Source organism: Cherax quadricarinatus, chromosome 18 (genome assembly GCF_038502225.1).
Source record: "Cherax quadricarinatus isolate ZL_2023a chromosome 18, ASM3850222v1, whole genome shotgun sequence".
NCBI lineage: Eukaryota > Metazoa > Arthropoda > Malacostraca > Decapoda > Parastacidae > Cherax > Cherax quadricarinatus.
In genome coordinates, this window is record NC_091309.1 from 11,857,168 (window position 1) to 11,872,313 (window position 15,146).

General features: G+C 40.6%; 1 protein-coding gene across 1 annotated transcript in view; it reads left to right on the forward strand.

The window, feature by feature from the left end:
- LOC128685291 (DBH-like monooxygenase protein 1 homolog) overlaps window positions 1-8,639 on the forward strand; it is a 65,496-nt gene extending 56,857 nt beyond the window's left edge. Inside the window, exons 7-12 of the mRNA XM_070086186.1 lie at window positions 243-397; window positions 985-1,160; window positions 3,369-3,512; window positions 4,708-4,882; window positions 5,397-5,571; window positions 8,022-8,639. Of these exons, the coding sequence (XP_069942287.1) occupies window positions 243-397; window positions 985-1,160; window positions 3,369-3,512; window positions 4,708-4,882; window positions 5,397-5,571; window positions 8,022-8,210 (1,014 nt within the window). The 3' untranslated portion in view covers window positions 8,211-8,639. The remainder of the gene's footprint in view (window positions 1-242; window positions 398-984; window positions 1,161-3,368; window positions 3,513-4,707; window positions 4,883-5,396; window positions 5,572-8,021) is intronic.
- Window positions 8,640-15,146: the final 6,507 nt, after the last annotated feature.

Genomic DNA, 15,146 nt, shown 5'->3' on the forward strand with positions numbered 1-15,146 from the left:
CCACGACGTCACAAGTGAAATATCATCTCATAGCTAATATACCCAGGACTTGAAACGCCAACTAAAATTTTCTTAAGTGTGGGTTATTTATAAATAGTCCCAACCACGGGACTGCAATTTTTTTCTTCACCTAAATAAAAATTTGCTGACAACTTCCTACTCTGAAAGTAGTGTCCTCTTACTATATCTGTCAGCACTGCGGTCATTTCAACACAACAGGAGCTGAGGTCTTGTCATTGCAGGGAGAACTATTGCCAGAGAAAGTTGGCTATCCAATGGGAGATCAGCACGGGGGTGCCACCTACATCATGTTTCAGACCCACTACGATAATACCAGACTGGAACGTGACGTCACCGTGGAGTGGGCCATGAACATCTACTACACTGAAAAGCTCAGGTCAGTTAAGGCCTCGGGTCAAGGCTTAGATCAATGTGAATGTGGTAGAATTATTGTGAATATGTGGTAGGATTGGGAATATGTGGTGCAATTATTGGGAATGTGTGGTAGGATTGTGAATGTGGTAGGATTATTAGGAATATGTGGTAGGATTATTGGGAATATGTACGATAATTGGGAATGTGGTAGGATTGTGAATGTGGTAGGATTGTGAATATGTAGTAGGATTACTGTGAATATATGGTAGGATTATTGGGAATATGTGGTACGATTATTGGGAATGTGTGGTAGGATTTATTTATTTATTAGGAATATGTGGATTATTAGGAATGTGTGGTAGGGTTATTTTGAATGTATGATTATTGGGAATACGTTAGGATTGTTAGGAATGATAGTTGAATGTTGATAGGTTTATTGGGAATGTTAAGCATTCTGATTGATACGAGGTGAGCTTTCATTATATCTTGATAAAACTGGAGGCTGTTCAGTGTTTCATGTTACAATACAATTTTTATTTCTTGTATATTATATACAAAATATGCCTCTTAAGAGTAATTGTGACAATTTCTCGCCATCTTACTGGGCAGGGAGATCGATGCCAGTAACATGGGTCTAGGGCATGCCTTGCTCTTCTCGTTGACAGTGCCACCCAAGACGCCAAACTGGCTCGTGTCTGGGCACTGCTCTGCTGCCTGTACTGCCGCAGGCTTACCTGAAGATGGAATCAATGTTTTCACCGTCTTTCTTCATGGACACTACCTAGGTCAGTACATAGATGGGTATTCATTCTGTGCGAGTAGTAGCAACTCGATCCTCAGTTTGCTTATCGAGAGTTTAATAGCATTATTATGTACCACATACCCATCCTGTGGAGGGTAGTCAAAAGATTACAGAGGTATATCTGACAGAGATGTAATCACAGCATCATGTCCTTTGTTGACAATATCAGAATTTGCATGACTGTGTCATCCATTGAGAACTGCAAATCTCCAAGTGGACGTTAACCAAGTCTTCAAATGGGTCTCAGAAAACAATATAAAGTTCAACAGACAAATTTCAACTACTCTGCTGTGGAAAACTCTAGGAAATAAAAACTGGATCAGACTATAAAAGAAATTCCAACCACAGAATAGAGCAAAAAACTAATATGAAGGACCTATGAGTGATGTCAGAGAATCTCCCTTTCAAAGATCTCAACAAAGTCTCTACCACATTTGCTATTAAGATGATAGGATGGATAATAAGAACCTTCAAAACTAGGGATGCAAAGCCAATGATAATTATCTTTAAATTGCTTGTTCTTTCTAGGATAGAGTATTGTACACTAAAGACCCCTTTCAAGGCAGGCGAGATGCAGACCTAGTGAATATACAGAGAACTTTCACTGCACATATAAACACAATAAAGCACCAAAATTACTGGGACAGTTGAAGGCCCTTGATCTGTACTCCTTGGAATGCAGGTGAGAAAGATACATGATAATACACACTTGGAAAATTCTAGAGGGATCAGTACCAAATTTGCACACAAAAATGACTCCCTATGAAAGCAAAAAGCTCGGCATTCAATACAACATATCCACAGTGAAAAGCAGGGGGCACCATAATACGTTAAGAGACACAGTAAGTGTCAGGGGCCCATGAGTGTTAAACTGCCTCCCAGCATACATAAGGGATTACCAATAGACCCCTGGCTGTCTTCAAGAGGGAGCTGGACAGGCACCTAATGTCAATGCCTAACCAGCCAGGCTGTGGTTCATATGTTGGTTGTTTGTGTGTGGCCAGCAGTAACAGCCTGGTTGATTAGGCCCTGATCCACCTTGAGGCCAGGCTGTGGGGCACTGACCCCTGAAACACCCTCCAGGTATACTCCAGGCACATAATAGGTCCAGGGACTCAGCTCTAAGTTTCAACAGTATGCAAGTTCCAGTAGTAATTAACTATTTACAAATTAATGATCTGGTAACAGTTGTGAAGAGTTTACCTGGAGAGGGCTTTGGGGGGTCAATGCCCCTGTGGCTCGGTCTGAGACCAGGCCTCATGGTGGATCAGGGTCTGATCAACCAGGCTGCTGGTGCTGGCCACACGCAAGCTGACATATGAACCACAGCCCGGTTGGTCAGGTACTGACTTTAGGTGCCTGTCCAGCGCCTTCTTAAAGACAGCCAGGGGTCTATTGGTAATCCCCCTTAAGTATGCTGGGAGGCAGTTTAACAAACTTAAGCCCCTGGCACATTGTGTTCTCTTACTGTACTCATGGCTGCCTTGCTTTTCACTGGGGGATATTGCATCACCTGCCAAGCCTTTTACATTAGTAGGGAGTGATTTTTGTGTGCAAATTTGGTACTGATCCCTCTAGAATTTTCCAAGTGTATAACATTGTGTATCTCTCTCGCCTGTGTCCAGGAAATACAAGTCGAGGAACTTCAACCATTCCCAGTAATTTAGGTGTTTTATCGTACTTATGTGTGCCGTGAAGGTTCTCTGTGCATTCCGTAGGTCAGCAATATTCCCTGCCTTGAGGTGCTGTTAGTGTACACCAATATTCCAGCCTAGAAAGAATAAGCGATTTGAAGAGAATCACAATGGGCTTGGCATCCATAGTTTTGAAGGTTCTCATTACCTATCTTTTTTCTAGCAGATGTGATATACATTGTCATTATCTTTGAAAGTGAGATCCTCTGACATTACCACTCCCAGGTCCTTCACATTAGTTTTTCACTCAATTGTTTGGTTGGAATTTGTTTTATACTTCAATATACGTAGTTTTAATTTCCTCAAGTTTTCCACATCAGAGAAATTGAAATTTCTCTTCATTGAACTTCGTATTGTTTTCTGCAGCCGTTTAAAGATTTGGTTGATGTCCGCTTGGAGTCTTGCTATGTCTTCAATGGAATAAACAACATTGCTGATGAATAATTTTGACAACTGAAAATAATAAGATCATCTGTAACAGTCCTGACCACTTTCAGCTAGGGCCATCAGACTGCGTCATTTCAGGGATGATGTGGAGCTGCCACCACTGGCTGTGGACTCCCACTATGCTGCTGACTTCCAGCAGTCTCGCAGACTGACGAAAGAGGTAAAGATCCTGCCAGGGGACCACTTAACTGTAGGTAAGTACCTCAGGCCTTTTATTTTCATGGGCAAATGCTAAACCTATAGGGGAGGCATTGGGGCTCAATCCAGTGAAGTTTAGTTTCTTGGATCAAGAGATCCTCACTAGCATTTAGGCACTTTCCTTGAGGGGTCAGGCCTTCCAGTTCCCTAGCAAGGGCCCAAGTAACCAGTGGCACAACTGAATAATTCTACATAGCTTTTGCAAACACTGAAGGAAATGGGTAGAGACATTATTAGTCATGTTAGTTTATTATTAAAGTTTACGTACTCATTCTTTTAAGTTTAGCAAGTTTGACAGGTGAGTAGATCTGGGGCTTGGGTGTTGTCAGTCAAGGGCAAGAGGGGGCATTTGACCTCTCTTGTTTCACAACAAAACACTATTATTACATTCATGGGGAGGGGAAGGGAACCCAAAACCAGTAGGGGTAATGTGGCATCTGGGAAAATGGGAGGCAATCTGGTTTGATCTAAGGAAAGGAAGGGAAACTAAATTCCTGGTTTCAAGAGCCCCTTACTGTCATCATGAACCTTCTCTTAGAGAACCACCAAAACACAACTGAACACATGGCTCACCAATTATTTTCTCTTTTGTCAACCATAATAGACTAACTTTTTTCTGACTTTTTTTTTTTTTATTTTAAGGTAAACCGCTCTGTCCAGCAATAGTATACTTTGCCCCTAGAAAATTTTTCTGATGCCCATGGTTCAAGGAACATGCATCTTTCTGTACTTCATTATATATTATGAAGCACTAAATCATGTGGATTATTATTATATTCATGGAAAAGTTAAACTGGCTGTCTTCAAGCAGGCACTGGACAAGCAACTAAAGTCAGTATCCGACCAGCTGGGCTGTGGTTTTTACATTGGATTGCATGCGGCCAGCAGTAACAGCCTGGTTGATCAGGCCCAGTCACAGACCGGGCCGTGGGGTTGTTGACCCCCGGAACTCTCTCCAGGTATGGGTCAAACAACAGCTGGAGAATGAGAGATCAGACTTGATCCAAGGAAAGGAAGGGTAGATCCAGTTCCTTGCATCAGGAGCCCCTCATTAGCATCAAAGTGCCCTCCCTCCTGTGTTCCTTGAAGGGCAAACTGTGTGAATCATTCAGTGCAAGGCATAATGGAGGCTTGATTTTCTGTATGTTGTGTGCAAGACATGTGACCTAACTGGACTTCACTTTCTTATAGAATGTGACTATGACAGCAGTGGGCAAGACAGTGGGACCTTCACAGGGTGGAAAGCCAGAGACGAGATGTGTCAAGCCTTCATCTATTACTACCCTCGTGTCAACATGTCTCTATGTCGCTCCTCCCCCCACCCAGGCCTCCTCCAGGACACCTTTGGCATTGGCAACTTCTCAAAGTAGGTGCCTTTAGGCATAACCAAATTAGGGGCTGATTATTTTTTGAAGGGCTTACACTACACTAGAATTCCAGATAATAATACAAATATAAATTCACAGTTTTTAAGGTCATTTAGCACTTCAAATATATTTTTATTTTGAGATTTTGTACTTCAAAAAGACCCTGTCTGTAGTGATCTTGTAGTCTGATAATACATTATTGATGTTTTTTAACAAAATTATGCATACTCACAATGTGTGGTACCCTGTTTTACTAGTTACATGTTAGGAACAGCTATAGTGTGTGGCTACCATATTCTGTATGAATTATGGTACATAGTAGTAGCAAAATAGCTAGTTGTTTCTGACATATTACATCACACAGGATGGGTTTCTTATGAGAGGTACTGAAATCTGCCAGCCTGAACTGGAAAACTTCAGTAGGGCACAGTATCCTAGGTGCTTAAGCAGCACAAATGAATTATTACTTGATGACTACATGTGCTCCAGTTTACTACTAAAATCTATTGACAGGGACCTGAAACTGGACACTTTCGAGTTTAACCCTGAGGTTGGTGTTGGGCACAAGTACCAGGAGGTGATGAATGCACTGCCATGGGAGACACTGAATAAGAAGAATCTCAATAAGAAAGTGCTGGAGGGTGACCAAGTCATTAAGTGTCAGTATAACTATGGTGTTAATATGAAGGTTAGTTACACACAGAATTTGTACATATGCAGACGTACGAAAATTAAAAAAACAGTTATGACAGTTCTAAACAAAATGTTAAGTTATGGAAATTTAAAAAAACTAGTCATGAAAATTCTTAAAAAATAAAAGAAACAGAGCAGAATTGCTGAAATTTATAGTATATTTATTATTAATGAAAAAGAGATGGATAAAAAACAAGCATCAAACTAGAGGGTAAAATAGTGTACAGTGTGGATTAGTACAAATGGAGTGTATTTATTGATGTTTTATTCTTGATTCTGGGGTGTGGCTGTATAACCCTTGCAGTTTAGTGCTTTGTTTGATTATAATAATGATTCAGGGGGTGGGAGCTACCCTTTCCTTGGGTTAAGCCTGATTAACTCCCATTTCTTAGGTGCTATATGACCCTTACTAGTTTAGCCCTTTGCCATGCAAATAGTAATTATGTCATGGAGCAGAGAGAGAGGGAGAGTGCAAGCAAGTGTGCTCACCTAGTAATTATGTCATGGAGCAGAGAGAGAGGGAGAGTGCAAGCAAGTGTGCTTACCTATGTAGTTGCAGGGGTCAAGTCACAGCTCTGTACTCACCTATTTGTGGTTGCAGGGGTCGAGTCATAGCTCCTGGCCCCGCCTCTTCACTGATCGCTACTGGGTCCTCTCCCTCTCTGCTTCCTGAGCTTTAACATACCTCTTTAAAATTATGTATGGTTCCTGCCTCCACTACTTCACTTGCTAGGCTATTCCACTTCCTGACGACTCTGACTGAAGAAATACTTCTTAACGTCCCTGTGACTCGTTTGAGTCTCCAGCTTCCAGTTGTGACCCCTTGTTTCTGTGTCCCCTCTCTGGAACATAGTATCTCTGTCCACCTTGTCTATTCCCCGCAGTATCTTGTATGTCGTTATCATGTCTCCCCTGACTCTTCTGTCCTCCAGCGTCATCAGTCTGATTTCCCTCAACCTTTCCTCGTACGACATTCCCCTAAGCTCTGGGACTAGCCTTGTTGCAAACCTTTGTACTTTAACTTCTTGACGTGCTTGACCAGGTGTGGGACTGGTGCTGCATACTCCAGTATGGGCCTAACATACAGTGTACAGTGTCTTGAACGATTCCTTATTAAGGTATCGGAATGCTATTCTCAGGTTTGCCAGGCGCCCGTATGCTGCAGCAGTTATTTGGTTGATGTGTGCCTCCGGTGACGTGCTCGGTGTTATGGTCACCCCAAGGTCTTTCTCCCTGAGTGAGGTCTGTAGTCTTTGTCCACCTAGCCTATACTCTGTCTGCAGTCTTCTTTGCCCCTCCCCAATCTTCATGACTTTGCATTTGGCAGGGTTGAATTCGAGAAGCCAGTTTCTGGACCACATGTCCAGGTCTCTTTGCAGTCCTGCCTCATCCTCATCCGATTTAATTCTTCTCATCAATTTCACATCATCTGCGAATAGGGACACTTCGGAGTCTATTCCTTCCATCATGTCGTTCGCATATATCAAAAATAGCACTGGTCCTAGAACTGACCCCTGTGGGACCCCGCTCGTCACAGGCGCCCACTGTGATACCTCTTCACGTACCGTGCCTCCCTGTCAGGTATTCCCTGATCCATTGCAGTGCCCTCCCTGTTATATGTGCCTGATCCTCCAGCTTCTGCACTAATCTCATGTGGGGGACTGTGTCAAAGGCCTTCCTGCACTCCAGAAGGTTTGTGACACAGGATTTGCCTTCCATGAACCCATGCTGGTTTTCATTTATAATCTTGTTCTGTTCCAGGTGTTCCACCACTCTCCTCCTGTGTGTGTGTGTGTGTGTGTGTGTGTGTGTGTGTGTGTGTGTGTGTGTGTGTGTGTGTGTGTGTGTGTGTGTGTGTGTGTGTGTGTGTGTGTTTGATGGGATCTACAATTGGCTTCTGGAATATTTGCATTTATGAAAGTTGAGCTTCAGTTAAAGATGTAAGATTTAAAACAGTTTTTAAGGATGTTAAAATAACTATATTTTACCAAACTCTTATAGATAGAAAAAGACAAAAATGTAGTAGACTTTATGTACAATGCCCCTAGAAGAATTAATGTATTCTCTTAAACCAGAATTGATATGTAGGGTACACATTCTCTAGCAGAACCAATGTTTACCATCAATATTCCTGTATTATTATTACACATATACCTTGTGTGTGTTCCAGGGGTCTACGCCTCTGTGGCTTGGTCCATGACCAGGCCTCACAGTGGATTAGGAATTTATGTATATGCCACTAGTAGAAGTGATTATTTTTATTATTATTATTATAATAATCAAAAAGAAGCACTAAGCCAGTAGAAGTGATGTATATCCAAAAGTTGAATTTATATATATTTCCCTAGTAGAACTGAAGTTTACTTGGAGTAAGAGTTCATGTATTGCATACTCCACAGAATTAATGAATGTTCTCTTATTAATGATAACTCTCTCTGCTCTCAGCTGGACACGAACATCACCAAGTATCCACAGGCAAAGCCTTTTGTGGCTCCTGCAGACCAAGCATGTGCTTCTCGCACCTTGTACAGCGTCATGTCTTCCCATGGCACTGTCTCTTATATGTCTACCATTATGCTGCTCGTCCTGCTGTTGCCGCTACTATCAGTGAAGCTTCTCAACTTGCATACGTAATTAACAGGCCATTTGAATAACACTAGCACAAACACACTGTTGCAAATAAGAAATTTTATAAAGAACTTCAGAATGTAGTCTGTTACTATTTTCTTCTTATGCAACAAGATTTTGGATCAGAGTTTGTTAAAGGTATTTTAGAGTCTAGGGGAAATAATTTCAACTGGGAAACTCCATAGAATAATATTAAAATTTATTAAAGTATTTAAATACAATACTTTATCTTTTCTCTGTACCTAATATTATATCTTAATACTTTGTACAATAAATTTACAATATACATATTTAGTTCAAAATCATGGAAGTATCACATTAATAAGGAAGATAAATTTTTCTTCCTGTAATTAAGTCTTCATTAACATTTACGTCTTTGTCTTAACAAGACTGTGTAAACTCAAACTACAAAATGACAAGATTCAACAAGACCTTTGAATCCGGCCGTAAAGGAAGTAAAAAGCAAGAGTTTGTCTGAGAAGACATATCTCTATGGATTACTGAACTGACCAAGCATATAAATATCAAAACAATCTTCAGAGCAATGAGGAACAAACTGAGTCAGCTCTAGAGTCTAATTCTCAAACCCATTCAAACTGTACACCCTAAAAGAGAACCAATATACGATCAGTTGTCAAGGCTAGAACAGGGAGCGGACTGACTACCTCCCAGTCTGTTGACCCATCGTCAGGTTGGATCACCTGACCCAAACGTCAGTCAGCCGGACATAAACAATTGAACAATTCACCGGATGGTTCCGAGACTTATGCTCTATATACATAAGAAATCCTACCTAACAATAATAATAAAATAGTGATAATACCATGGTATTTTTTTATATATTAACAGATAATAATATAACGCCGAAAGTCTCTATTTTAGCTATAAACGGGGACTTTCGCGCTATAATATTAAGTGATGATCATACTCGTACAATAGTTAAATAACGCAGGATGACCAATTTCCAAGATATAACACCCCCCACCCCCCGTATGACAATAGGTCGCACTAGGGAGTTTGCAAGCGTCCTCTTGGTAAATAAGGCATGTAGGACGACGGAAGAATGAAGATGAAAGAACTCCATCAGCATGGTTATTTGCCAGAGGATGAGCTTCTGGAACAATGGCCGGAAGAACTCTCTGGAGTGGCATCCATCGCAATTCGAGAATAGGAGTCTCAGACATATGACTGTCAGGGTCATCCATGTGGACTTAATACTTCGTCCCATCAATGAAACGGTTTTCATAATCATACTGTCAATATAAAAGAAAATCATTAACAAAAAATATATATATAAATTAGGCCCTAAGAGTACTCATCTCTTAACTTGACATTTTAAGGTATATATTTTTTTTTTTCAGGGGCAAGAAAGGGCATCGGCAATTATGTTAAGAGTTCCACTTAAGTGTTGAATACTAATCAGATAAAGTTGGATCCTCAGAGCCCACTTGAGGATCCGAGTGTTCTTTGATTTCATAGAATTAATATAAATTAAAGGGTTGTGATCAGAAAATACCATAATTTTATGGGGGGAGGTTCCCAGATAAACGTCAAAATGTTCCAAAGATATTACTAGGGCAAGAGCTTCTTTCTCTACAGTGGCGTAATTCTTTTGGCGACGTTTCAACTTTGAAGAAAAATAAGATATAGGATGCAAAATATCAGTAGAGGGGGATTTCTGAGGTAACACCGCCCCCACAGCATAACCGCTGGCATCAATGTGTAAATAGAAGGGTTGATTAAAGTCAGGACTTTTCAATACGGGTGACGAAGAAAGCAACCGCTTTAACCGATTAAAAGCTATCTCACAATCTTTCGACCAGCAAAACTTCATCTTGCTACTGGTCAACTCAGTAAGAGGAGACGCAACCTGAGAAAAATTAGGACAGAAACGTTGATAATAACCAGTCATTCCAAGGAACCTCTGTACAGACTTTCTATCTTGAGGGATAGGAAACTCGGCAATGGCCCTAACTTTTACATCAACAGGACGTACCTTGCCCTGGCCTATACAAAAACTGAGGTATTTAATCTTGGCTTGTCCAAACTGACACTTGGCTAAATTTATGGTAAAGTTGTACTTTTCTAACTTCTTAAATAAGGTTTCCAGGTGAATTATGTTGCTCCCACTCATTGCTATATATAACAAGATCATCTAGATATGCATCCACTCCTTCTAAATCATTGGTCAGCAGGTTCATCAGGCGCTGAAAGGTAGAGGCCGCGTTACACAACCCGAAGGGCATAACGCGGTAATTGAATAATCTGCCTTGTATAGTAAATGCGGATATTTCTTGGGCTCGCTGGGTAAGCGGCACTTGGTAATAGCCCCTTAATAAATCCAGGCAGGTAACATAGGCGGCTCCTGATACTCTGTCCATTAGATCATCAATACGGGGCAGTGGGAAACCATCCGGTACCATGAGAGCATTAACCTTACGATAATCAGTGCACATTCTAGAAGTTCCATCAGGCTTGGGAACTAATATACAGGGTGAGGCCCACGGACTTTTACTTCGCTCTATGAGTCCATGGGACAACAAAAATTCTACTTCTTTGTTTAATGCTTCTTGTTTGAGTGGACTTGCCCTATAAGGTGACTGTTTGCAAGGCTTAGCTCCTTGTACATCTATGTCGTGAATTCCCAATGTGCAACACCTAGGGACGTCATCGAATAAAACCTCATAACGTAATATCAAGTCTTTGATATCTTTTGCTTTTTCCAAATTAAGGTCCATAAGAAAGGTATCAAGAGATTGCAATGTCTCTGAATTTTTTAAACGTACTTCTATCGCTTTAGAGATGCTGGGCAGACGTATATTTTCAGTTTCAGCTAAAGGAAGAACTGTCGTAATTGGTACGAGACTAGGGTGGTAAGCCTTAAGTTGGTTTATGTGATAAGTACGTTTTGCTTTTCTCTTTCCTGAGTTCGTAGTACATAATTTACCTCATTGAGCCGCTCAATCACTTCCAAAGGACCTTCGTATCTAGGTTGCAGAGTGTGTCCAGGTAAAAATTTCTGTGCCATCACACTGTCACCTGGTTTAAAGAAGCGAGAGCGTGTGTGTTTGTCATAACAATGCTTCATCTTGGATTGGGCCTTAGCTAAGTTTTTTGAGGCTAATTCCCTCAGTTGTGACAAACGCTTTTGCATTAGAGTTGAAGTTGTTTTAAACGAGGGTTCTGATTTTCCCGTCCATGAATCTTTTAGTAAGGCGAGGGGGCCGCGTACTTGGTGTCCGTAAATTAATTCAAATGGACTAAACCCAGTGCTTTCTTGCTCACTTTCCCTTAAGGCGAACAAGAGAAATGGTATTCCCTCGTCCCAATCTCGGGAAAACTGCTCGTAATATGCTCTCAACATTGATTTTAATGTTTGATGAAATCCTTCGAGGGCTCCTTGTGACTGAGGGTGATATGCAACAGAAAATACGGACTTAATTCCGAGGCGAGATAAGGCATCACGAAACATCTTAGAGGTAAAATTTGAACCTTGATCGGATTGAATTATTCGGGGAATCCCCACCTGAGAGAAAAAATTTTGCAAACCGCGAACAATGATGCGAGAATTAATTTTTCTCAAAGGGATAGCCTCCGGATATCGAGTAACGACATCCATAATTGTAAACAGATATTGATTCCCTTGTTTAGTCCTGGGTAACGGACCAACACAATCTATTATCAGGCGTGAGAAGGGCTCACCACTGACGGGAATCGGAATGAGGGGAACTGGTGGAGGTGTGTGCGAAGGTTTGCCGGTCACTTGGCAGACTTGACAACTTTTTAGATAGTTTTCCACAGTCTCCTTCATTCTGGGCCAATGAAAATGCTTGGCTATTTTGCCCAGTGCTTTCCTTACTCCCAAATGTCCTCCCATGGGACTATGGTGGGCAAAACTAATAGCTAATTCTCTAAAGGTGTTAGGTAGCACTACTAGATGTTTGCTGGTAGACAGATGATCGTCGGAAGACAAAAGAGACTTTTCCTTTCTCATTAATATACCATTAGCAAGATAGTAACAATTGTCTAGGTCTTGGGCGTCATCTTCTGTAATAGCTATCTCTTGTAATTTCTCTAGGGATAGATCAAGGAACTGATCCCTTATTAAATCTTCTTTCGATAGCATTTTAATATCAGAATCTTGAAAAGGGCCGATCATAGAATATTTCAGATTTGAAGATCCGGGTTGTAAGGATCGGCTGAACAATAAACCGAGACCTAAATCCTCGCCTTCACTTAGGACTTCAGTTGACAAAGGATTTTGAGGCGCTCTAGACATTGCTCTAGTTATAACATTGAGAGGAAATAAGATAGGAGCCTCTTTTCGAGCTTCTATGGCATAGTTAATGTCAGTAGAATAATCAATAACTAGAGGCTCTCGGCTTATACCCAGAGAGTCTAGATCATTTCCTATGAGTAAGTCAACGCCCTGAATAGGAAAAGTTTCACTGGATATACCTACCGACACAAAGCCAGTATAGGTTGGTGTTTGGATGTATATCCTGTGAAGAGGCACTCTTATAATGGCGCCTCCATAGGCTTCTAATAACACATCTAGCTTGGTGTGAGTCATATCACTTACGGGAAGTATGCCCTGCTTCAATAAGGTCAAATAACTTCCAGTATCACGTAAGGAATTAACTTCAACTAATTGAGCCTCGTCTATCCCAACTTTCACTTTAGCAAAGTAGGGACTCATAGCCGAGCGAATATCTTGTTCTGAAATAGCTCTAGTATTGAGTCATCTAGAATGACTACTGATTCACTCTTGCAAACCTTGTTCGGTACTAGGGTTCAGTTTCTTTTGAGTTGTCGATGAAGATATTACCCGAGTAGGGAAACGAAGTCGCTCGTTCCTGGTATCCCTCTCTAGCCAATAAGTGTTTCCTTACATGCCCTTTTTTATTACAATAAGTGCAGTTCAATTCACTGTTATGCCTTAGTGGTTTTGAACTTTTCCTAGAGTTAGATCTAAATTTATCATTAATGGGTGTGGAGGCAAAATAGGAGGTCGGGCAAGGATTCTGTATGCGACGTATCTCCGTAAGATTAGATCGTCCTTTCTTAGGGGCATATTTTTCATTATCAATTATTATTAATTTTTTCTGTCAATTGGGGGGATATGGCCCTTGTAGCCCCCTTTCCTCTGGCTGCACATCTAAAAATTGAAAATGTTACCAGAAAGGAGTCATATACAGAACTTTTACCATAGATTAGGTTAGTGATTTGGGCTATGAATATTTTACTAATTCATCCTCCTTGATCTCCAATTTACTTAAACAGAAATCATACCGAGTCCAAGAACAATGCACAATGGTATTTATATTACCATTTTCATAACTAAACTAATCATTATGTTTTGCATGATATATGGCCTACCACCATAGATAAGGACATGAGAATTAAAGAATGCAGGGACAATTTTCAGTTTCACCCAACCAACGATTTTCTGATGTGGCTTATGTGTTTCTGGGGAAATATGTAGTAAATTAATTGATGTTCTACATCACTTCTAAGCATTTGCGACGGAAGTGATGTAGAACATCAATCGAGATCTGTTATCGAAATGATAAAGACTTAAAGACAGGACAAAGTGCTTTTAAAACCTACAAACGGAAGTCAGTTTGCATTTTTAGGTTTTTCTTTAGAGTATTTTTACCAAAAATGCGTCTTTACTGGTCAAGTAACCCTATCAGGTACCTCCCTTAACATTTAGAGGCGAAAACAAACATTTATCCATACACATCAATGTCTATCAACAACACTTCAGTTAATTTGTCACAGTACAAGTCTAGATAACATGAAATTACTACAGAAAATTGGAGAGGAATCTCCCATACTCACCCATTAGCGGGAAAACACAGCTGTTCTGATGTAAACAAAGGCGTGTTGAGTGTTGCCATCTATGGTTAGGTTTATTTATTTTTATTTTATTTTATTTCATTATTTATTTTTGTTTTGATTAATTTTTAAAAATCAATTTTACTCTCCAAACACTTGAACTTGCATCATGTGTGCAGTCTTGGATGAGCCCCTGAACCCCTTGGACCGCGGGGCCCCCAAATGCGCAGGGCCCTAGGCAAATGCCTAGTTTGCCTATGCGGTAATCCGGCCCTGACAGTACCGGTTTTCATATAATGAGGTTTATAAATTACATTTACCACATTTTACGATGAACAAGACTATTTCCTTCTGTTCTTCTTACATCGTTGCTTATGGGAATTGTACCCGGGCCCTGTGTGTGTGAAGCAAGAGCTTGCCAGCCAGGCCATGGGGGCCACCCTCATGTAACCTTTGGCCTCCAAAATGCTGAGTAAATTTTATGAGACATTTTGGGAAAAAATAGTCTTTGACACCGTAAAATATGATAATCATATTGTTGGAATACATTACATTAAAACACATTACAGTGGACCCCTGAGTTTCACGATTAATCCATTCCAGAGACTCTGCTGAAGGTCAAAATTCACGAATTTCAAAACTATTTTCCCCATAAGAAATAATGTAAATCCAATTAATCTGTTTCAGACACCCAAAAGTATTAAAAATTATTTTTTTATTGATTAAATATAGATTTACATACAGAAAAGAATGAGAAATCAAGTATAAAATAATAACATCATCACACTTACCTTTATTGAAGAACTCTTGTTGTGTATGGAAGACAGGAGGAGGGAAGAGGATGGAGAAGTTACAATATTGTTGGGAAAGGGAATCCCCTTCCATGAAGACTTTAGGTACCAAGTCCTTATCTGGGGTTACTTCCCTTCTTTGTTTTTTAATGCCACTAGGACCAGCAAGAGTCACTGATCCCCAGTCGCTCAAAAACTGTTAAAGAGCTCTGTTTCTGGTGTCTTTAAAATTTGCCTAAAATGGGACAAGACAGTCATTGTACATGCTGCAGACGCAGCTTGCAACAGCTTTGTTAGGGTGATGTTCCTC